At 59.6% G+C, this 23,673-nt stretch overlaps 3 protein-coding genes across 19 annotated transcripts; all 3 read left to right on the top strand.

Annotated features, from left to right (window-relative positions):
* Positions 1-25: 25 nt before the first annotated feature.
* Positions 26-11,251, top strand: STAMBP (STAM binding protein). The gene is given in 11 exon segments (XM_071417644.1): positions 26-79; positions 82-138; positions 1,456-1,685; positions 4,951-5,026; positions 5,866-5,961; positions 6,597-6,924; positions 7,544-7,668; positions 8,974-9,111; positions 10,002-10,114; positions 10,371-10,470; positions 10,794-11,251. Coding segments are annotated over 11 exon segments (1,359 nt in total). The 5' UTR covers positions 26-40; the 3' UTR covers positions 10,851-11,251.
* Positions 11,252-13,395: 2,144 nt separating this feature from the next.
* On the top strand, positions 13,396-18,016 carry ACTG2 (actin gamma 2, smooth muscle). The gene is made up of 8 exons (XM_071417647.1): positions 13,396-15,647; positions 15,724-15,852; positions 15,933-16,043; positions 16,547-16,631; positions 16,703-16,864; positions 16,960-17,151; positions 17,494-17,675; positions 17,761-18,016. The coding sequence occupies exons 1-8, from the start codon at positions 15,522-15,524 to the stop codon at positions 17,902-17,904; spliced, it is 1,131 nt and encodes a 376-aa protein (XP_071273748.1). The 5' UTR covers positions 13,396-15,521; the 3' UTR covers positions 17,905-18,016.
* An 819-nt stretch (positions 18,017-18,835) lies between these two features.
* Positions 18,836-23,673, top strand: DGUOK (deoxyguanosine kinase). Of its 17 annotated transcripts, none has more exons than XM_071417627.1 (8): positions 18,836-18,989; positions 19,685-19,800; positions 20,613-20,843; positions 20,912-21,090; positions 21,276-21,522; positions 22,181-22,296; positions 22,581-22,680; positions 23,010-23,673. In XM_071417627.1, exons 1-8 carry the CDS (start codon positions 18,908-18,910, stop codon positions 23,097-23,099), a joined length of 1,161 nt encoding a protein of 386 aa, XP_071273728.1. In that variant the 5' UTR covers positions 18,836-18,907; the 3' UTR covers positions 23,100-23,673. The 17 variants fall into 17 exon arrangements, with proteins under 17 accessions (XP_071273728.1, XP_071273724.1, XP_071273719.1 ...); XM_071417623.1 differs by having other exon boundaries at positions 20,912-21,136; positions 21,229-21,522; XM_071417618.1 differs by having other exon boundaries at positions 20,912-21,522.

Raw genomic sequence — 23,673 nt, 5'->3', positions numbered from 1 at the left:
ACAACCGGGCGGAAGTAGGTTGTATGTACTGCATACCCGGATGTTGAGGCGGCTTCTGATTGGCTGCCGAGAGCGAGGCTGTGGCAGGTGGGGAAGAACCCGGAAGTGCCGAGGGGGAACGGCAGCCGCCCGCGCCAGGTCAGGGCCGGGCCGGGCTGGAGAGGGCCCTACGGGATGGGGGGGCTCGGCCGCTGCTGGGGGGGGGTCCCTCTGAGCACCGGGGGCGGCTTGAGGCGCCGGGGCCGCGGTGCTGGGGAGTCCCGAGCTGCCCCGAGAGACCGCGGCAGGAGGGCTCTGGCTGGGGGGTCCGGTATGGCGGCGCGGGCAGGGGGGGCTGGAACCTTCCCTTGAGCCGGGGGACCCTGCCTGGAGCGTTCCGGCCGCGGGATGTTCACTTTAGGAAGGGGATCCCATCGCGGAGGGATCCTGGCTGTGGGAACCTTTGCTTTAGGTTCCTGTCATAAATCCTAAATTAATTTCAAACCTAAATTAATTTGTAACCGCCATGTGTGGTGGGAACTGCTGAGATGTGCTCAGGGCTGGGGTTGTTTCCTCTCAGGACAGGGGGATTCGTTCTGGGGCTCCCTTTGCCCCGTTGTGGGGGGAGGATCTGGGAGTATCCTGTTGGGTCAGGATGGGTTTGGGATGGAGCCTGTTGGGTCAGGATGGGTCTGGGAGGATCCTGTTGGGTCAGGATGGGTTTGGGAAGGAGCCTGTTGGGTCAGGATGGGTCTGGGATGGAGCCTGTTGGGTCAGGATGGGTTTGGGAAGGAGCCTGTTGGGTCAGGATGGGTTTGGGAAGGAGCCTGTTGGGTCAGGATGGGTCTGGGAGGATCCTGGAGCCCCGTGATTGCCTGATTCTGGGATTCCCTGATTCTGTTATTAATGATTCCCTGATTCTGTGATTTCTGTAATTTCCATGATTCCCAGATTCAGCGATTTCTGTGATTCCCTGATTTCCCTGATTCTGTGATTCCTGATTCCCTGATTGCCTGATCCAGTGATTTCTGTGATTCCCCAATTCCCTGATTTCCCTGATTCCATTATTCATGATTCCCTGATTGCCCAATTCCCTGGTTTCTCTGATCCAGTGATTCTGCAATTCCCCGATTCCCTGATTCTCTGATTTCTGTGTTTCAGTGGTTTCTGAGATCCAGTGATTTCTGAGATCCAGTTATTTCCCCAATTCTGTTATTTCTGTGATTCCCTAATTTCCCTGATTCTGTGATTCACGATTCCCTGATTTCCCCGATTCTCTGATTTCTGTGATCCAGTGATTTCTGTGATCCAGTGATTCTGATTCCCGCATTCCCTGATTTCTGTGTTTCTGTGATTCCCTGATTCACGATTCCTTGATTGCCCAATTCCCTGATTTCTGTGATTTCTGTGATCCCCCGATTCCTCATTCCCCAGTTCCCCACACTCTAACTCCTCTCTCTCTCTCTGTGCCCCCAGCCCCGTGCTGTCCGTGCAGCCATGCCGGGCCCGGGCCCGGGCAGTGCCAGCCTGGCCCCCGAGGAGCGGGTGCAGCGGCTGGTGCGGGCGGGCAGCCTGGTGCAGGTCAGTCAGGACGTGCCCCCGCGCCGCTACTTCCGCTCGGGCGTGGAGATGCTGCGCATGGCCACGGTGTACTGCCAGGAGGGCAACCTGGAGCACGCCTTCATCCTCTACCACAAGTACATCACGTAAGGGACCCTGCTGGGGGCATGGGGAGAGGGGGGGACACCCACGGGGATGGGGTCTGTTCCCTGGGGTATCTGCCCCTGAGGGGTTTGGGGTGGTTGTGAGGGCTTCGGGAGGTGGGGGAGCCCTGTGGGTCTGGGTTCTGCCCCTGAGGGGATCTGCTCCTGAGGGGATCTGCCCCTCAGGGGATCTGCTCCTGAGGGATCTGCCCCTCAGGGGATCTGCTCCTGAGGGGATCTGCTCCTCAGGGATCTGCTCCTGAGGGGATCTGCCCCCTGAGGGGATCTGCCCCTCAGGGATCTGCCCCTCATGGATCTGCCCCTCAGGGGTTTGGGGTGCTCTGCCCTGAGGGGTTTGGGGTGCCAAACTGGGGTGGGGTGGGGTTTGGGATAGTTGTGAGGGCTTGGAGAGCTGGTAGAGCCTCAGGGGTCTGGGGTGTTCTGCTCCTCAGGGGTCTGAGGTGTTCTGCTCCTCAGGGGTTTGGGGTGTTCTGCTCCCTGAAGGCTTTGGGGTGCTCTGCTGCTCAGGACTTTGGGGTGCCCTGTTCCCTGAGGGGTTTGAGGTGGTTGTGAGGGCTGGGGGAGGTGGGGGAGCCCCATGGGTCTGGGGTCTGCTGCTCAGGGGTTCTGTTCCCTGAGGGATCTGCCCCTGAGGAGTTTGGGGTGCCAAACTGGTGTGGGGTTTGGGGTGCTCTGCTGCTGAGGTGTAAAACTCAATAAAATTAAAAGGTTTAAAGGAAATAAATCCTCAAATATCCCTGGTCCCAAAGGAGGAGCTCCCGGCCCCCTCAGACTCAGCTGTGGGTGTTTAAAAGGATAAAAACTCCGATCCCAACATGGCAGTGTCCTGTTCCTGAAGGGTTTTCCCCACATCTGCCCCTCCTGCTCTGCCCTGCTGTGCTCTGTGCTGTGCCCACTCTCCCCAGCCAGCGTTGGCATCTCTGTGGGCACTTTCCCTGCCTGCCCCCTGTGCAGGGCTGCTGCCCCTCAAACCCAACACATTTTTCTCTGATTAGCTTTGCTCCCTGCCTCGCCCTTCCTGAGCTTTTATGGGCATGGTGGCGAGGCCAGGAGGCTGCTCAGGGAGCTGGGGAGTGTAAAACCTTTTGGGAAAGGTTCCCAACAAAGCCTTGGGAAGGGTTCCAGGCCCCTCAGGCAGCTGGGGCCGCAGGAGAAACGTTTTAACTAAACAAATGAGCTGCAGGCTGGGTGACTGCAGCAGCCAGAGGTGCTGGCTTGTGTCCCCAGCTGCTTTCAAATGATTCTCCTGGCATTTCCAGCCTGCTTGGAAACCTTTCCCACCAGGGAAAACCTTATCCTGCTGGGATTTCTGCAGCCCTGACCAGTGTGAGCTCCTGTCCTGGGCTGCCCAAAGATGGAATTCTGGGCAGGAATTCCCCCCTGTGAGTGTGGGGAAGGGCTGGGATGGAATTCCCAGAGCAGCTGTGGCAGTGCCCAAGGCCAGGCTGGAGCACCTGGGACAGTGGGAGGTGTCCCTGCCATGGCAGGGCTGGCACTGGGTGGGCTTTGGGGTCCCTTCCCATCCCTCCCAGCCATTCCAGGGTTCTGGAACCACCTCCAGGATTTTTAACCTGTGTCCTGAGCAGCTTCCCCTGCCTTGATCCAAAAGGATTCCAAGCAGGAACTCTGGGCTGGTTTGGTAAAGCCCAATAAGAAAGAAAAAAAGGAATAAGGCACAACTTGGAGCCAAATAAGAAGGGAAAAAGGAACAAGACACAACTTTTCTATAACGCTGAGGCTCCTCAGTTTGCTTGGATCAGCTCCAGGGACTCACAAGGGCCTCGAGAGCCACTGGCTTGGCCTGGGCACCAGAGCTGGGCTTAAAAATAGTCCTGGCTCTGGCTGCTGTGCAGCTGCTGCTCTGCTGGGCTTTGCAGCAGCCCAGAGCTGCTGGCTGTGGGAGCTTTTGGTGCTGCCAGGCCCCAGCAGGGCTGTCCCTGGCAGCCAGGAGCTGTTCCAGCCCTTGCCCTGCCTGCCTGAGCCTTCCTCTCCTCCTCCTGCCCACATCTTTCCCTCCTTCCTGAGCTGTGCAAACCCAGCTGGCTCTGCTGCTTTTTCCATCCAGCATCTGCTCTTAATCCTGCCTAATTAATCCCTTCCATTGGCTCCTGAGGGGCTGGCAGGGCTCAGGGCCCTGTTGTGTCTCCTCAGCACCCTGACCTACTTCACACCCCCCCAGCTGGCAGTGGGACCTGGCTGGGATTGGGGTTCTGGGGGGCAGCCACGGCCTCTGCAGGGCTCCAGCTGTGCCCTGGCTCTGCTGATGCTGCAGCCTCACCAGGAGCATCCAGGGGCACACAAAGTCCCGGAGGGCTTGGAGCAGCTGGCTTGGTTTGCTGCACACACACAGTGTTGGCAGAGTTCCTGTGACTCCTGAGTTTTTCCTGTTTGGCTTTGCTTGGTTTGTTCTGCTCTCTCTGGCACTGTCTTTCCCCTTTTCCTTTTTCCCTTTTTCCCCTTTTTCCTTTTCCCTCTCTTTTTCTTTTCTCCTTTTCCCTCCCTTTTTCCCTCCCTTTTTCCCTCCCTTTCCCCCCTTTTCCCAGGGGAACACAGGGGAAGAGCAGAGCTTTAAATTGGACGTTAAAATGAAATTCTTCCCTGGGAGAAGAGCAGGGAGCCCCTGGATCCCTGGAGGTGTCCCTGGGCAGGGCTGGGATCACCCTGGGCCAGGGGAGGCTGAGTGGGGAGGATGCTGAGCTCACTCTTGATTTCCCTCCCCAGAATTTTCCCTGGGCTGCCCGGGGAGCTCAGGCTGCAGAGCCCAAAGGCTCCTTCAGCAGCAGCTGGGGCTGGTGGGAATTTGCTTTTTGCTCCCCTGCAGGTTCTCCCTGCCAGGGTCTGAGCTGATTTCCCCTCCTTTCACCCCCCCTGTCCCTCCTTGCAGAAGGACAGAGAGCTCTGAGTCAGCTGGGGTGGGATCCAGGATGCTGCCAGGTGTGGGCAGCTCCTCCCCGAGTCCCCACCGTGCCCTTGGTGCTTCAGAGCAGGTTATTGGTGGTTCCCTTCCCAGGAAATGTGTTGATGGTTCCCTTCCCAGGAAATGTATTGATGGTTCCTTTCCCAACTCAAATGTTTGTCCAGGTGCAAGGAGAGCCTGTGTGGAGCTCCCCCTTGGGACTGAGTGAGATCTGAGTGAGAGCAGAGCTGCAGGGGCTGCTGTGGGATGGAGCCTTCCTGCAGGCAGCCCGAGGGGTGCCCCAGAGCCCCACTGAGTGCCCTGACCTGCAGGTTCTGTCCCTCTTTCCAGGCTCTTCATCGAGAAGCTGCCGCAGCACCGCGATTACAAAACCGCCGTCATCCCTGAGAAGAGGGAGACGGTCAAAGTAAGTGGGGACGTGGCCAGGGTCATCATCCCTGCCTCTGGGACCACTGATCCACACAAATGTGAGCAGCCTGGGCTCGGCCAGGCCGTGCTGAGCCCTCAGGAGTTCAGTTCTGGGCCCCTCACTCCATGAAATCCATTGAGATGGGGAGTGTGTGCAGAGATGGGGAAGGGGCTGGAGCCCCAGGAGCAGCTGAAGGGGCTGGGAAGGGGCTCAGAGGGAGAAAAGGGGGGTCTGGGGGGACCTTCTGGCTCTGCACAGCTCCTGACAGGAGGAGGGGGTCAGGCTCTGCTCCCAGGGAGCAGGGACAGGATAAGGGGAAACAGCCTCATGTTGCACCAGGAGAGGTTTAAGCTGGATAGTGGGAAAATTTCCAATAAGCATTGTCCAGTCCTGGCACCAGCTTCCACCATCCCTAGAAGTGTTCCAGAACACCTGGAGACATGGATTAGTGGTGGACAGCTGGGGGAATGGTTGTTTTCCAACCTGAGCAGTTCCAGAGTTACACTTTGGGGGGTTCTCACCCCGTTACACTTGCACTGGGCTGGCTGTGGTGTCCAGCTGGGGTGTCCTTCCTTCCCTGTCCAACTCCCTGCTTTTCAAGGACCATGAGTGGTGGCTGGTGACTTCCTTTTTCTCCAAGGATTCCCTTGGAGATTCCTCCCAGCCTGCAGCAGCTGCAGCTCCTCTGCTCAGCTCTGACAGAAGAGGAAAGCACAGCACTGCCCAACCTCTTGCTCAGTGATTTTGGTGCTGCTTTTTGGGCTCTCCAGCCGCTCAGGTTTTGTTTTTCCTTGCCTTGGGGCTGCCCCAGGCTGATGCTGAGTTTCCTCCCCCAGCAACTGAAGGAAGTAGCCTTTCCCAAGGCCGAAGAGCTCAAGGAGGAGCTGCTAAAGAGGTACGCCCAGGACTATGCTAAGTACAAGGAGCAGGAGGTGAGTGACAGCAGAGGCTGCAGGCTGTGCTCCCCTGGAGCCCCTCAGCCTCGCAGGGCTCCCTGGGTGCTGGGGACTGTCCAGGCTGGGTGGCCCCAATGTCACTGCTGGTGGCTCTGTCAGAGGTGGCCCTGGCTCTGCTCCCCGTGCACCCCCAGCCAGCCCAAGCTGGGGCTCTTTGCTTGGGGTGTTCTCTCTGCCCCACCAAAGGAAAGCACCACGGGATGAAAAATTAGGAGCAGAAATTCACTTTAAAAAGGGGAAGGGGTGTAGGGGTTGTAATTCCACCACAACCCCTGGCTCTGTGTGGGCAAAGCAGTCACCTCTGCAGTCAGTTTGGCTTTGGACTTTAGAGCATAGGGGGAAATCAGCCTGGGATTGTAATTCCATGGAAAAGGAAGGGTAAAGCAGTGGTTTTTCCTGCCGTTGGTGCAGCTGGCTCTGGATCTGTGCCCTACAAGCTGAAATTTCCTTGCACAAAATGCTGTTTGCTGGTGACCTTTAGGAATAACCTGGGAATGGCTGAGGGTCTGCCCTGGGCTGGTGTCCCCCTCTCTGCTGCTGTCCCTGGGCATGTTCCTCTTGCAGCAGGAGGAGGAGGAGGAGGAGTAATCATCACCCCTGTGGCTTTGCAGCAGCAGCTGGAGGAGGAGAGGACTCGTGTGGCCCGGCTGAAGCAGCAGCAGGCAGAGCAGGAGCAGTTCCACGCCTTCGAGGAGATGATCCGGCAGCAGGAGCTGGAGAAGGAGCGCCTGAGGATAGTGCAGGAGTTTGGGAAGCCAGAGCCACAGCCTGTGGATGGACCCCTCATCCCTGGCGTGGAAAAGCCCCCGACAGATTTGATCCCGAAGGTTCCAGCGTCTCCAGCCCACCCAGCGAGCCCAGCAGCAGGGACTGTGCCCTCCAAACCTCCGGCTGTGGACAGATCTCTGAAGCCCAGTGCTCTGGGGAGCACAGAGAACAGTTAGTACCTCTTGGAGCAGCCCTCCTCCCTGCTGGGGCTCAGCCAGACACTGCCAGCTCCTCTGGAGAACCTCGGGGGCTTCTTCCCAGCCTCTCTGGGAAGCCCTTGGAGTCTCCTGAGTGGGGCTTTGCTCTCCTGGCTCACTGGGTGTTGTCCTCCCTGCTTCTCCAGCCCAGCTCTCTGCTCTTCCAGGGTCTGCAGCCTGGCTGCCTTTCCTTGATACCAAAACTTGCTGGAGATGGGGTTTAGCTCCTGACTGAATCCTCCTCCTGACCAAATCCCTCTCAATGTGGTTCCAAAGCTCTGATCCAGACACGTCCACTGGCCGAGTCTTGCCCAGTGTCACGTCCTGCTTTAAATAACACCTCCTGCGGGTGTGTGCTTTCATTTTTAGTCACAAAACACTCCTTTTGGCCCCTGCCAGAGGATGCTTCCCCTCTCCAGCTCCCTTTCCCCGCTCTTGGAGAGGTGCTGTGAGTGTCACAGTGGCACAGTTCCCTGAGCTCACCCTGCAAGGTGACTTCACCTCCCCAGCTGGATTTTCCCGGTGTCCTCCCTTCAGCTCCTGCCCCGAGGGACCCTCCCAGCCCGTGCTCACTGTGCTCCCTGCTCCCCCAGGTGCAGCAGTGGATGTCCTCCGCCAGGTCATCGTCCCCAGGGAGCTGTGCCACAAGTTCCTGCAGCTGGCTGACGCCAACACCGTGCGGGGCGTGGAGACCTGCGGGATCCTCTGTGGGAAGCTGGTAAGGACACAGCCCCCATAGGGACCCCAAAAGTGCCACGAGGGGCTCTTTGTCAGGGTGCCACAGCTTTGGGAGTGGCTCAGGGAGCCTGGTTTTTGTCCTGGGCTCTTCAGTGGGGTGTCAGGCTTCCATGTGAGTGTTAAGGGATGATGTGCCTCTCCCTTTCCTCCTTTTTGGGTTAGGGTTTCCCCACCCTGAGTTCCCATTCAGCTTTTTCTCTCCCATTGGTGACATTCCTGGTGGCATTCCTTGTCCCTTGGGTGTCCCAGCTGGTGGCCCTCAGGCTTTGTTCCCCCCCCAGACTTTGCGTGCCCAGGTTTTGGCAGCTCTGCCCCGAGCCACTCCCAGAAGTTTGCTTTGAAATGAAATTGTTTGATGGAGCAACTTCCTGCAGCCCAGCTGCTTCCAGACTCTGGGGATGCTTTAGGGATGAGGCATCGTCCCCTCTGCAGTGAGAGCTGGGTCTGGGGGTGTCCAGGGCTTCTCTGAGCTCCTGGGGGTGCTCTGCACAGCAGGGAGAATGGAACAGGGAAAAATCCTGCAATTCCTTTGGAAAAAATCCTGGAACTCCTTTGGAAAAAATCCTGGAACTCCTTTGGAAAAAATCCTGGAACTCCTTTGGAAAAAATCCTGCAATTCCTTTGGAAAAAATCCTGCAATTCCTTTGGAAAAAATCCTGCAACTCTTTTGGAAAAAAATCCTGGAACTCCTTTGGAAAAATCCTGCAGCTCCTTGGAGCTGCACCTGCAGATGGGTGGTGGATGCACCCATGTGCAGGACTTTGCCCTCTGTTGAGGGAGTAACCAAATTATTCTTTGTCTCCTTCAAAAGGCAAAAAGCCCAGAAGTTTTTCTCCACAATTTGGTAAAAAAGACACCTCATAAGACCTTTGAGACCTCACTTTAAACTTGGGGCTGCCCAGTTGGGCAGAGGCCAAGAGGTCTGGCCTGGGTAATTCACTAGAAAAAGAGAACAAAGGAAATAATCCCATTTGTGGGGTGTTTTAGCAGGAGCAAAACCCTCTTGCCCTTAGCTCAGTTTTTCTCTGTAAGAACTTTGTTGTTTTGCCTTTTAATAAAACTTTTTCAGTTTCCAACACTACCCCAGAAGCCATCCTGCTGGTTTGATGGCATTCAAAGTGGCTGAGCTAGCTCGGGTGCAATAAGTTCTCTGAAAGCTCACAGGACCTAACTCAAAAGAGAAAACCATCATCCCTGGGCTGGTCCCCAGGCTCAGCACGGTCCTGAGGTGCCCCAGGGGTGTGACCTGGGTGTCACAGCCGCCCGTGCTGGCCCTGCCTTGCAGATGAGGAACGAGTTCACCATCACGCACGTCCTCGTCCCCAAGCAGCTGGGGGGCCCCGACTCGTGCACCACGGAGAGTGAGGAGGAGCTCTTTGTCATCCAGGACCAGCATGGCCTCGTCACCCTGGGCTGGATCCACGTGAGTCCCCAGCCCCAGGGAAGGGCTGGCAGGGAATGGCCACAGCCTCTGCTTCGCTCTGGGGCAGCCTTGTTCCCTGCTCGGGTGGGGAAAGCCAGGCCTGGGTAATTTTGGGTCCCTTCTAAAGCATCAAGCTCTTTGAGAGGGAAAGAGGAAAGGTTTGGATGAGATACTGGGAAGGAACTCTTCCCTGTGAGGAAGGAGAGGTTTAGATGAAATACTGGGAAGAAACTGTTCCCTGTGAGGAAGGAGGAGAGGTTTAGATGAGATACTGAGAAGAAACCTCCCTGTGTGGAAGGAGGAAAGGTTTGGATGAGATATTTGGGAAGCTCTTCCCTGTGAGGAAGGAGGAAAGGTTTGGATGAGATATTTGGGAAGCTCTTCCCTGTGTGGAAGGAGGAAAGGTTTGGGTGAGATATTTGGGAAGCTCTTCCCTGTGAGGGTGAGGAGCCCTGGCAGAGGTGCCCAGAGCAGCTGTGGCTGTCCCTGGCAGTGCCCAAGGCCAGGCTGGAGCCCCCAGGGACAGTGGGAGGTGTCACCCCATGGCAGCAGTGACACTGGGTGGGCTTTAAGGTCCCTCCAACCCAACCCATTCTGGGATTCTCTGGAGCTGCCATCTCAGACACGAAGCTCCCGTTTCCTGCAGCTGAAGCCAGCCCTGGTGGCTCTGTGGGGACACCCCTGGCTGCTCTCCTGGAGGGACACAGCTCCAGCCCTGTGAGCTGTGCCAGCTGCAGGCTCCTCCCTGGCTGTCCCCACGGAGCCCCTGGGATCCCTGCCAGGCCAGGCTGAGCAGTCTCTGGAAAGCAGCAGCTGCCTGAGGCCTTGGGCACGGCCATGGTGCTGCAGCACTGCCCAGCCCCTCAGGGCTGTCCCCTGTCCCTGTGCAGACCCACCCCACCCAGACAGCCTTCCTGTCCAGCGTGGACCTGCACACCCACTGCTCCTACCAGATGATGCTGCCAGAGTCCATCGCCATCGTGTGCTCCCCCAAGTACCAGGAGTGAGTCTGGGGGGCCAGGAGGGGCTCTGGGGGGCCAGGAGGGAGTGTGGGGTGCCAGGAGTGAGTCTGGGGGGCCAGGAGGGGGTGTGGGGGGCCAGGAGGGGCTCTGGGGGGCCAGGAGTGTGGGTTGGGATCGATGGGATGGGGATGGGATGGGATATGGGATATGGGATATGGGATGGGATATGGGATGGGATGGGATGGGATGGGGCAGGATGGGCCTGCAGAGGCTGCAGAGCTGCTGTTCTCGCTGCAGGACAGGGTTCTTCAGGCTGACAGAGCATGGCCTGGAGGAGATCTCATCCTGCCGGCAGCAGGGGTTCCACCCACACCCCAAAGAGCCCCCTCTGTTCACAGTGAGTGCCCTGGGGAGGGGGTGGCTGTGCTGGCTAAACCCACCCTGAGCTGCTGGGCTGGGGCAGGCAGGCTCAGCCTGGCAGGGGCTGCTCTGCAGGAGCCTCCTGAGGTTCTGCAGGAGCAGGGCCAGGCAGCAGCCCAGGGCTGTTTGGGGTGGGGATCTGTGTCTGGGGCCTGCCATGACCCCCGTCTGGCTCCAGGCAGGGCCAGCGGTTGGAGTGGTGCAGGAGCTGGGCCCAGGGGCTGTTCTGGGTCAGCACAGGTTGTGTCAGGAGATGGGGACACCTGAGTAACCCCTGTGCCCTCCTGTCCTCTCTTGCAGAGCTGCAGCCACGTGTCCGTGGTGGAGAGGGACGTGGTGCTGCTGGATCTCCGATAATCCTCCGGCCTTGCCCCTCTCAGGAGCCACCCAGCTCCCCCAGGCCCTTTAGGGACTCTTCTCCTCTCCTGTAGCAGATGATTCCCACCACGATCCCTCCCTGCCTCCCTCACACCCCTGGGAGCCCTGGGCCCTCAGTGCCTGCTCCAGTGGGCTCCAGGTGTGGGGAGAGGCCAGCTGGGAGCTCAGAGCCAGAAGCCAACACTAAAGCCCTTGTTCAACTCTAACCCACGGCCTCCTGGGGAGGTTCTCTGTGACTTGCTGCCACCCTGAGGTGTGGAAACCTCTTCAAGTGCTTTTGGGACTTGTCCCCTTTGACCCCTGCCCTGTTTTGTCCCCGTTCTGGGCTGCTGGAGGAGCTCCCAGGAGCAGATAAACCTTTCCTGTGGTTTAAACCCAAACCTGAGCCCCACACCAGCTCAGGGCTCTTTGTGTCTGCCTGGGGAGGGGAGAGGGGCCCAAGGGATCCTTTGGGACCCCTCTGTCAGCATCTCAGGGCTGCAAATCCCTGGATGTGGCCCTGCTTTGCAGCCCAGCTGTGGTTAGGGATGTCTGGGCACTCATCCCTTTTTCCTGGCCTGGTGTTACCATGGAGGAGCTCGGTGTGGCTGCCACCACCACTCCAGGATGGAATTCCAGCAGCTCTGACCACTTCATCCCAGTCCAGGATGGGATTTCCAACAGCTTTTACCACTCCCATCCCACTCCAAGGTGGAATTCCAGCAGTTTTGACCCCCCCAGTCCCACTCCAAGATGGGATTTCCAGCACCTTTGGCCACTTCCCTGCTCCCAGCTCCCGGTGCCCTGTGCACACCCCAGAGCTGCACAAAGCCTGGCTTAGCAAGCCTGGCCTGGCCAAAGCCGAGCTCAGCCCCTGTGCAGGACCCTCCTGGAGGTGCTTTGGTCGGGTGCCAAGCCCAGACTCTCCTGGCTGGCCCTCAGGGGGAGGGAAGCAGCAGAATCCAAGGTGGCAAAGGGGAGGGAATCATCCCGAGGTGGCAGAGGGAGAAGGGACTCATCCCAAGGTGCCAGAGAGGAAGAAAGAACTCATCCCAAGGTGCCAGAGAGGAAGAAAGGACTCATCCCAAGGTGCCCGGCAGCCGTTCCACCCGTGCTGTTGTCCCCAGCAGCGTGGGATGTTCGGCACATGGGGAAGGGGCTGGAGCTGCCCTCCCTCCCACCTGCCATGCAAGCAGCCCCGTCCTTTGTGTCTGGCACACATGGATGGGATTATCCGGGCTGGGTTTTCCCCCCTTCTCCCGGAGCTCTCGGTGGGCCGGGCTCTGCCCCGGGGGGATCCTTTCCTTTGGGCTCGCCGCCTTTGCGTGACAGCGCCGCTGCAGCTTGTCCCCAGCCCCTTTGGGAACAGGCTGGCCCCGGGCTGGGACGGGAGGGAGGAGCCTTTAGGGCATCGCTGGGACCTCGTTTCCAGCCCTAATTAATTGAAGCCGTGCTCGGGAGGGGGTGCAGATTCCGTGGTGTTCATCCCACAGCTCCTCACCCCGAATGGGGGCGCCCCGAGTGGAAAATCCCACCCTGCAGGGCAGCAATTCCTTCAGATCCCTGGGGATTCATCCCAGCTCCACTCCCAGGTGTCAGCTGGCTCCAGGAGAGGAGCTGGTGGCACATCAGCGCTTTTGTGCTGTCCCAGTGACTGGTGAACCCTCCCAGGGAACTTTCCTTGGGCCAGGGAGTTCCTCAGGTCAGGGTCAGCTGCCACTGAGCTCCCAGCGCTGCTCCCTGAGCTCCCAGTGCTGCTCCCTGAGCTCCCAGTGCTGCTCCCTGAGCTCCCAGTGCTGCTCCCTGAGCTCCCAGCCCTGCTCCCTGAGCTCTCACCTTTTCCATCCCATTTTCCCACCCCAGCTCCCTGAACCCTCACTTTGTGTGTGTCAGTGAACGTCACTATCCAGGCACTGCTGCCCGGCCTGGCTCTCCAGCTGTGCCAGATGTGACTGTCACACCTTAAACCCACCCAAGCCTGGGATGGGTTTGGGAGGAGCGCAGCCCGAGGATAAACCAGGCTCAGGGATTTATTGCCTGTGTGTCCTGGGGGGATCCCGCGGGCAGGGAGCTACGGGTGATGCTTATCTCCACCTCAGCACGGGGAGCGCATCCAGATCTCTCTTTTCGCGCCTTTTGCCCTCCCTCAGCAGCATCCCCGGAGCTCCCAGGCTCGAGCATTCCCCGCGCGGGCGGTGCCGGCCCCGGGGCTTCGGTCCCTGTGCCTGGGGGGATGCCTGGCGTTCCTGCGAGCATCCCGGGCCCGCCGGGGCCGCGGGATTGGCTGCGGGGGCCAAACCTTTCCTTTTTAGGCTGCGCCCGGCTCCGCTCGGGGCTGCGCTGCCGCCGGCCCCGCTGCGGCCCCGGCCGGCCGGGGATGCTCCGGGATCCCCCCGGGCTCGGGGATGCTCGGGGATGCTCCGGGATCCCCCCGGGCTCGGGGATGCTCCGGAGCTGAGCCAGCCCCAGCCCCAGCCCGGGGGATGAGTCTGGGGGTGCCCAGGGGGGCTCGGGGGTGTCTGTGGGGTTTGGGACGTGCCCCTCTCTGCCTGGGATGGGATGGGGTCCTGCCACCGCCTCTCTCCACTCGGTGCTGCCTCCATGCCCCCCGTGCCCTCCCCACTCTGCTGGGTTTGGGGTTTAATCCATTTTCAAGGGTTTTTTCCGTGTTATGGCAGCCTCTCCCCTCGTGATCTCGTGTTTGGCGCGGACGCAGCCGGGCTGGGTGTGAGGTGACAGCAGGACCCGGGGCTGGGGGTGTGGGGGACACCAGGGGCAGGGCCAGGGGACACATCCAGCCCCTGTGAGCTGCTCCACGGGGAAAGGGACCCGGCAGAGCCACCCCTGGGGACCCTGGGGCTGTGGATGGGCTGGCAATGCTGGGGACACCCCATGGGTGACAGCCCAGGGCCCGTTCCCTCCCTCCGGAACCATGGGGGGGACACCAGGACCTTTGTGTCCCTGCCTGTGGTGACAGCTCCTGCTCACTGCTCCAGTGCTGGGATGTCCCTGCCCCGGGCACAGCTCAGGACCAGCCTGGGCCTGCTGTGCCTCAGTTTCCCTGGAGCCCTCGGGGGTGTCTCTGCTGCCTCCCCCGGGTGCTCCCTGCTCAGGGCCCGTTGTCCTTAAAAAGGCAGCCGGGAGTTGGGAGCCTCTGGTTGGGCTCTGCCAGGGCTGGGGGTGGCCCCGGCTGTGGCCGGGCTCGGGGACAGCTCCCACCGTGTCCCTGGGGGGCTCTGAGCTGATCCCCCCTGCAGAATCCCCCCGGCAGGGGCCAGACCCGGGCTCGCCCTCACTGCAGGGTCGGCACTGGGACCCACAACCCCTGGGCTGGCTCAGGCCGAGCATTTGGGGCTTTGGGACAGCAAAAGCCCAAAAATGGGGGCGGAGAGAGAAAACCACGGGGAGAGGCATCCCAGGAGCGCCGGGTGCCAGGCCCGGGGGGGAAGCGAGGCCGGGAGGAGCCGGGGCGGCTCCGGCAGCTCCGATCCCGGCCCGGCCCGGGGGTGTCCCCGCGGCAGAGCCCCCCCGGCCGCCCCCACCCCGCGGGGGCTTCTCCAGCGCTCCCCAGGCGCTTCCAGCTCCTTTTCCCCTGCCCGTCGCTTATAAGGACTTGTGTCTCACTTGTTTATGGCAGCGCAGCATAAAAGGAACGGATCCCGACGGGGCTGATGCTCCCAAGCATCCCTACCATACATTTTCCTACAATAATTAACCGGGCTGGGTCCTACCACCGGCCCGAGGTCAATTTAATGAAATAAAACACCTTATATGGCCATATGGCCAACACACCATCACTGAGCCTATTTAGGGTCTTTGTTTAGAGCGGATCCGCCTCTGAGGTTCCTCGGGCTCGCCGGTATTTATACCCACGGGCTCCGGGGCTCGGTCCCAGAGGAAAGGAGCTCTCGCCTCCGTGGTGAGTACTGCCCTGCCCAGCCCCGCTTCCCTTCTTCCTCGCAGCACTCCGGGCAGCAAAAACACCTCGGGAGGTTTTTTTGGGGGGTGTCCCAGCGTTTCTGGGTGGCACCAGCTGGGTTTGCCTGGCACGGAGGGGGTGCCAACCTCGGCACGACCCCACAGCTGGAGGTGCTGGGAGCTGGGCTGAGGCCAAGGCAGGTTGTGCTCTCACAGAAATCTCTGCGATTTGGGGTTTTTCTTTTGCTTTTTGGGCTCCTGCAAGGTTTTGCCTGTTTCCCTCTGGATCGGGGAGCACAGGGGGCACCCCCTGGGAAGGGCAATTTTATTTCCCCCCCGTCTTTGGGAGCGGATGCGAGGTCAGAGCAGCAAAATGCTGCTGAGACTGAAGCGGACGAGAGGGCATCACCTGGCACCCCCTGGCAGGCACCACCTGGCACCCCCTGCCCGCTTCGGGGGGCACCGGCCGGGCACAGCAGCACTGGAGCTCTCAGGGGAGCCCTTGGCACTGATTTTGGCCACGAAGAGGCTGCAGAAGGATGGAGCAGCAGCAGCAGCAGCAGCCACGGGGAACGAGCATCACCCAGGGAGGATTTACAGGGCTGCCCTTCCCCGAGGACTCCGACAGCTCCAAACCCAAACCCCCGGCTATGGCACGGGATGAGCCCCATCCCAACCTGTCTGTAACCCCCCTTTCCCCCCTGGCCAGCTTTTCCCCCAGGTCCCCCCAGCACCGAGCGCTGCCACCCCGCCATGTGTGACGAGGAAACCACGGCCCTGGTGTGCGACAACGGCTCCGGGCTCTGCAAGGCCGGCTTTGCTGGCGACGATGCCCCCCGCGCCGTCTTCCCCTCCATCGTGGGCCGGCCCCGGCACCAGGTGGGTACCCGGGGGCCCGGGGGGAGCCCCCAGGCCGGCAGCACAGCCTGGCTAACGAGGCCTCTCTCGCCGTTAGGGTGTCATGGTGGGCATGGGGCAGAAGGACAGCTACGTGGGCGACGAGGCGCAGAGCAAGAGGGGCATCCTCACGCTCAAGTACCCCATCGAGCACGGCATCATCACCAACTGGGACGACATGGAGAAGGTGAGGCCCTGGTGGGGCAGGGAGAGGGGCCAGCCCTGCCTGGGTTCGGGGTGACACCCCCGGTTCTCTGCCCGCCCCAGATCTGGCACCACTCCTTCTACAACGAGCTGCGCGTGGCCCCCGAGGAGCACCCGACCCTGCTCACCGAGGCTCCCCTCAACCCCAAGGCCAACCGGGAGAAGATGACCCAGGTAGGGCCCTGGAGATCACCCCTGGGTGGGGCTGGACCCTCCAAAACTGCAGGAAGGGCTGGAGGGGGGATTTGGATTTGGGGGGTGCATGAGTGGGGAGCGGGGTGCGGGGTAAGGGCAGATATCCCAGTGGGAAGTTCCCACTACCAACCCTAACCCCTGCCTGATGGCCCTGGGGGTCTGTTGGCAGCATGTGGACCTGCAGGATTTGCCCCACCATGTGCTCCCCACTCTGTGCACAGCCCCACGTGGCTCTGTGCACTGCCATCACCTGCATTTCCACCTCCTGGCCCCCGTTTTCTCACAAACCCTGTAAGAAATGTGTTTCCCTGTCCTCCTTCATGCCCCACAACCCCACCATCCACCCGTTCCCCCGTGCCCCACACCATCCCCGTGTTTCTCCATGCCATGCCCTGACCCCAGGAAGCCACAGGGCTGGGGTGGGACGTGCTGGTGACCCCCTTGCCCACCCCTCACCCCCTGCCCCTCTCCTCTCCCTCCAGATCATGTTTGAAACCTTCAACGTCCCCGCCATGTACGTGGCCATCCAAGCCGTGCTCTCCCTCTACGCCTCCGGCCGCACCACCGGTGAGTAGGGGAGACCACGGGGGACAGGGACCAGCTTGAAGCGTCCCCTCCTCACCTTCCCCGTGTCCCAGGCATCGTCCTGGACTCCGGGGACGGCGTCACCCACAACGTGCCCATCTACGAGGGCTACGCCCTGCCCCACGCCATCATGCGCCTGGACCTGGCCGGCCGCGACCTCACCGACTACCTCATGAAGATCCTCACCGAGAGGGGCTACTCCTTCGTCACCACCGGTACGGGCACCGGGGAGGCGGGGCTGGGCGCGGGGACGCCGCGGTGGCACCGCCGGGACACCAGCCTGAGCCTCTCCTGCCACCCTGTCCCGCAGCCGAGCGGGAAATCGTGCGCGACATCAAGGAGAAGCTGTGCTACGTGGCGCTGGACTTCGAGAACGAGATGGCCACGGCCGCCTCCTCCTCCTCGCTGGAGAAGAGCTACGAGCTGCCCGACGGGCAGGTCATCACCATCGGCAACGAGCGCTTCCGCTGCCCCGAGACGCTGTTCCAGCCCTCCTTCATCGGTGAGCCCGCCCCGCTGCCCCCAGACCCGGCTCCAGTGCCCCCAGACTGTCCTCCAGTGCCCCCAGTGCCCCCAGACCCAGCTCCAGTGCCCCCAGTGTCCCCAGACCCGGCTCCAGTGCCCCCAGACCCGGCTCCAGTGCCCCCAATGCCCCCAGACCCAGCTCCAGTGCCCCCAATGCCCCCAGACCCTTCTCCAGTGCCCTCAGACCCTCCTCCAGTGCCCCAGACCCTGCTCCAGTGCCCCCAGACCCTGTTCTGGTGCCCTCAGGCCTTGTTCCAGCTCCCCCAGTTTGGGGAGCCCTGGGGGGGCACAGGGAGGTGAAAACCCCATCCCATGCCAGGCATGGAGTCTGCTGGGATCCACGAGACCACCTACAACTCCATCATGAAGTGCGACATCGACATCCGCAAGGATCTCTACGCCAACAACGTCCTGTCCGGGGGCACCACCATGTACCCGGGCATCGCCGACCGCATGCAGAAGGAGATCACTGCCCTGGCCCCCAGCACCATGAAGATCAAAGTAGGCCCTGGCTGAGCAGCCGGCACCCCAAAGCCCCTCCTGCCGCGGGGTTTTGGGGCGATCCTACAGGCCACTGTCCCCGCAGATCATCGCCCCGCCGGAGCGCAAGTACTCGGTGTGGATCGGCGGCTCCATCCTGGCCTCCCTCTCCACCTTCCAGCAGATGTGGATCAGCAAACCCGAGTACGACGAGGCCGGACCCTCCATCGTCCACCGAAAATGCTTCTAAGCCCCCTCCCTGCCTGCGGGGCCCCCCGTGCCCAGGCTGGGGTGCCCTGCTCCCCCCCGGACCCCGCTGCTCCTCCCCACGCCCACCGCGCATTAAAGAAGCCTTTTCTCCATCTCGGAGCCTTCCTGGGACAGCTGGGCTGGGAGGGACTGGGGAGGAGGGGGGAGGGAGCCCTGACCTCACCTTGGTGGCGTGTCCTGCTCATGATGTCCCCAATCCCATGGGAATGCCCTTGACCCCATGGCAATGCCCTCGACCCCATGTCAGCGCCCCCAACCCTGCCATGATGCCCTCAGCCCCATGTTGGTGACCCCAACCCTGAGGTGATGCCCCAACCCCGTGGGAATGCCCCTAATCCTGCAAGGATGCTCTTGACCCCATATTGGTGATCCCCAACCCCATAGATATGCCCTCGACCCCATGTCAGTGCCCCCAACCCTGCAAGGCTGCCCTCGACCCCATGTTGGTGACTCCAACCCCCTGTTGGTGACCCCAATATTGTTTTGGTGACCCCAACCCCATGTTGATGTCCTTAGCCCCATGCTGGGGACCCTAACCCCATGCTGGTAACCCCAATGTTGATCCGGTGACCTCGATGTGGTTTTGGTGACCCCAACCCCATTTTGGAGACTCCAATGTTGTTTCGGTGACCCCAGTGTTGATTCGGTGACCCCAACCCCCTGTTGGTGACCCCAATGTTTTACTGGGGACCCTAATCTTGTTTTGGTGACTCCGACCCCATTTCAGTGACCCCAACCCCATTTTAGTGCCCTTGACCCTTTATTGGTACCCCCGACCCCCCCATTTTGTGCCCCACCCTCTCTCCCCTGCCCCCCGCATTGCCCTGACACGCTGCGGACAGCGCCTCATTTGCATAAATTACCATATCGCCCCCGTTCCGCCCCTCCACCTTCGCTGTTTCCGCCTCCTCCCCCCGCCCACCTCCCGCGCGCTGACGTCACGGGGCGGTGGCGCGCGCTGCTGATTACCATCTCATTAGCATATGACGCGGGAAGGCGGAAGCGGCGGCGGCGGCATGGGGCGGTGCGGGGCCGCCCTGCGGCTCGCCCTGGAGGGGAACATCGGTACCGGGGGGACCCGGGGGGCTTGGGGTGCGAGGGGAGCGGGGCGGGGTGGCGAGGGCTGTAATTAATGGCGGTAATTATCTTAATTATCGCTGCTGGGGGCGCGCCGCAAAACCCCGAGCTGCTGGGAGCTGGGAGGGGGACACAAAGGGTGTTAGGGACAGACAGGGCTCACCCCAAATTCTCGGGGTCGGGTTGGAGTCACCCGGGCTCACCCCACACTCCCAGGAGCCGGGAAGGGGCACCCCCAGATTTACCCAGTAGCCACAGGGAGGAAACGCCAGGTTCACCCCAATATTTCCGAGATTTGGGGTGGGGGAACCCCCAGACTCAGCCCGGGTCCTGAGGGGGACACCCAGGCTCACCCCAGGTTGCCTGGAGTGGGAATGGGGGAACCCGAGCTCATCCCAGGGGTGGGAATGGGGGAACCCGGGCTCATCCCAGGGGTGGGGATGGGGGAACCCGGGCTCATCCCACATTGCTGGGAGCGGGCATGGACACCCAGGCTCACCTCGGGATTCTGGGATTTGCTGGGGGGGCACCCCACATTCACAGAGTCCAGAGATGGAGGGCGCACCCAGGCTGACCCCACATCCCTTAGAGCCAGGACTGGGGACACATCAGGCTCACCCCACACCCCCAGGCTGACCCCAGAGCCCAGGCTGACCCTGCTCTCTCTCCCTCCCTCCCTCCAGCCGTGGGCAAATCCACCTTCCTGAGGCTGCTGGCCGCCGCCTTCCCGCGCTGGCACCTGGTGACGGAGCCGGTGGCGCAGTGGCGCCGGGTGCCGGGGGCCGCTGGCACTGCCCAGGTAACGGGGGCGGCTCCGGCCACGCCCCGGCCCCAAATGTGCCAGCCCTGACCCCAAATGTGCCCGCAGGTGTCCCAGGGCTGTGCCAACACCTGACCCCAATGGGTTTATGGGGTGTTAGGGGGGGTTCAGGGTGTGTTTTTAGGGTGGGTTTTGGGGAAGGGGTGCAGCATCTCCTGGGTTTGTGCTTCCCACATCCCTTCCCTGCCACAGAGCCCCCCGTTTTCCTGCGTCCTGTTTTATATTTATATTTCTATTTATAATCTATATTTCTATTTATAATCTATATTTATAATCTATATTTATATTTATACAAATAGAATTATAAATATAATTATAATTTTCTATATTGTATAATATTTATATTTATTAAATGTATATAATATGTATATCTATAATATGTGTGTCTATAAAATGTACATAATATTTATATTTTCATATAAATATATATGAAATATAGAATAGAATAGAAATATAGAATATCTATATAGAATATATATATTCTATATATAAATATATATTTATATATAAAATATATATATTCTATATATAAATATATATTTATAAAATGTGTAGAATATTTATATTCATGTAATTTATATATTTATAAATATACGGATCTATACGTTTATAAATATAAGTATTTGTAAGATATTTTGTAAATATTTATATTTATAAAGTAAGAACATAATTACATTCATACTTCATAAATACGAATATTTATAAAATATTTCCATCTATAAAACTGCAGCACACAAATGCGTTGTGTGGATTTGATTTACAACATTCCTGTTGATAAAACGCCCGCGCAGGTGTCGGGGGGCAGTGCCAACCTGCTGCAGCTGATGTACCAGGAGCCCGCCCGCTGGTCCTTCACCTTCCAGAGCTTCTCGTGCCTGAGCCGCCTCAAGGCTGTGCTGGAGCCCCCCGAGGAGAGCGGGGGGACCCCCGGCACCGCGCCCCCCGTGAGGGTCTTTGAGCGCTCGCTGTTCAGCGACAGGTACCCCAAAAAAGGGCACAGGTACCCCAAAAAGGGGGCACAGGTACCCCAAAAAAGGGGGCACAGGTACCCCAAAAAGAGGGCAGGGGTACCTCAGAAAGGGGGGCACAGGTACCCCAAAAAGAGGGCAGGGGTACCTCAGAAAGGGGGGCACAGGTACCCCAAAAAGAGGGCAGGGGTACCTCAGAAAGGGGGGCACGGGTACCCCAAAAAGGGGGCAGGGGTACCTCAGAAAGGGGGGCACGGGTACCCCAAAAAGGGGGCACAGGTACCCCAGAAATGGAGCATGGGTACCCCAAAAAGGGGGGCACGGGTACGCCAAAAAGGGGGGCAGGGGTACCCCAGAAATGGGGCACAGATACCCTAGAAAAGGGAGGCACAGGTACCCCAGAAATGGGGCACAGATACCCTAGAAAAGGGAGGCACAGGTACCCCAAAAAGGGGGGCACGGGTACCCCAAAAAGGGGAGGCACAGGTACCCCAAAAAGGGGCACAAAAAAAAAACCCAAAAACCCCAGATCAGTGCCAAAACCCCCCTGGGCACGGGAGCTGCCCTGTGCCCATCCCTGCCCAGGTACGTCTTTGCCAAGACCCTGCTGGAGGCCGGGCACCTGCAGCCCCTGGAGTGGGCGATCTACCAGGACTGGCACGAGCTGCTGCTGCGGCACCTGGCACCCCACGCCGCGCCCCACGGCTTCCTGTACCTGCGTGCCAGCCCCCAGGTGGGCACCGGGCATGGGGCTGCCCCGGGTGGGCACTGCACAGCCCCCAGGTGGGCACCAGGGCTGCCCCAGGTGGGCACTGGGCACTGCACAGCCCCCACGTGGGCACCGGGCACTGCACAGCCCCCAGGTGGGCACCAGGGCTGCCCCAGGTGGGCACCGGGCACCAGGGCTGCTCCAGCCCGGGGGCACCTGGAGTTCCACACCTGGGGGAGCAGGGCCGGCTTTATCCCATGGGTTTAGGATGGGGTTAAGGTTGGTTTTTAGGGTGCATTTTTGGGGTGTGTTTAGGGTGGGGTTTAGGGTGGGTTTAGGATAAATAGTACTTTGATAAATACATTTATAAAATATTAGATAAATATATTTTTTATTTTATACATTTGATACATATATTTATAAAACGTTCGAGAAATATATATTTATATTCTATATAATTTATATATTTGATAAATATATTTATCAAATTAATATCTAGGTAATATATATAATCTATTAGATAGTATATCTTGTATCTTATAATCTTGATACATATCTTATAATCTTGATACATAATGAAGATTTTTACTTTTATATATGACGTATTTTATCCCTTTTATCCCTATTTACACTCTTATAAAGCGTTTTCCAAAGGGTGACATTTGGTTTCTCCTCTCCTCAGACGTGCCTGGAGCGGCTGCGGCGGCGAGCGAGGAGCGAGGAGGGCGGGGTCCAGCTGGGCTACCTGGAGCAGCTCCATGGCCAGCACGAGCTGTGGCTGGTGGCCAGGGCCACCGAGTGAGTCCCAAAGTGTGCCCAGCTTTGGGGTGCCCTGGGTTTTGGGGTTTTTTGGGTTTTTTTGGGTTTTTTTTGGGTTTCTTTGAGGTTTAACCCCTCAAGGAGGGCGGGGTCCAGCTGGGCTACCTGGAGCAGCTCCATGGCCAGCACGAGCTGTGGCTGGTGGCCAAGGCCACCGAGTGAGTCCTGATTCAGTCCCAGCTTTGGGGTGCCCTGGGTTTTGGGGTTTTTTGAGGATTTTAGGGGTTTTTGGGGTGAAGCCCTCGCTGTCCCTCTCTCTGCAGGATCCACTGCGAGGCAGCGCGGCGCGCGCCCGTCCTGGTGCTGGACGTGGAGCAGGACTTTGAGCACGACCGGGCCAGGCAGGGCCTGCTCATGGCACAGGTGGGTGCCACAGGTGGGGTGGCACAGGTGGGGTGGGTGGCACTGCCCCGGTGCCATCCTGGTGCCGCCCGAGTCCATTCCTACACTGCCCCAGTGCCAGGGCCATCCCAATCCATCCCAGTCCATCCCAGTGCCATTCTGGTGCCACCCCCATCCATTCCTACACCGTCCCAGTGCCAGGGCCATCCCAGTCCATCCCAGTGCCATCCCAGTCCATCCCAGTACCGCCTGTGCCCCATCCCAGTGCCATCCCGGTTCCATCCCAGTCCATCCCAGGGCCACCCCTGCCCCATCGCGGTGCCACCCCTTCAGCCAGGCTGTCCTTGCAGGTGGAGGCCTTTGTGACATCCCTGGGTGCCCACTCTGTGCCATCCCATCCTGAACCCCTGAGCTCCGGGCAAGGGGCAGCGTCTGCCTGAAGACCCCGAGGACAGGGGACAGGGTCCCAAGGAGAGGAGACACAGTCCCGGGGACAGGGGACACGGTCCTGGGGACAGGGGACACAATCCTCAGGACAAAGGACAGGGTCCCAAGGAGAGGGGACATGGTCCAGAGGACAGGAGACACTACCCCGAGGACAAAGGACACGGTCCCGAGGACAAGGGACACGATCCTGGGACAGGGGACAAAATCCTGAGGACAAGGGACACGATCCTGGGGACAGGGGACACGGTCCTGGGACAGGGGACACGATCCTGAGGACAAGGGACACGATCTTGAGGACAGGGGACACAATCTTGAGGACAAAGGACACAATCCCAAGGACCTGGGACACGTCCTGGTCCCCAGTGTCCCCTCAGCCCCTCTGTCCTGGCCAGAGCTGGATCCTCAGAGCCGTGTGGGGTTTTGGGGTCAGGATTCCCCCAGTCCTTGCTGTGACCCCCTGCCCCTCTTTGGGGTGGGTTTCCCATGGAAAATCCCGGTGTTCTACCCGACCCCCATCGTTTGTTATTTTGTATTTAATTGTTTCCCTTAAATTGAGATCAAATCGCT

This window comes from Agelaius tricolor, unplaced genomic scaffold, assembly GCF_023055355.1.
Source record: "Agelaius tricolor isolate 1412-34295 unplaced genomic scaffold, bAgeTri1.0.p SCAF_70, whole genome shotgun sequence".
Classification (NCBI taxonomy): Eukaryota; Metazoa; Chordata; class Aves; order Passeriformes; family Icteridae; genus Agelaius; species Agelaius tricolor.
This window is presented reverse-complemented; position numbering and strand designations above follow the sequence as displayed.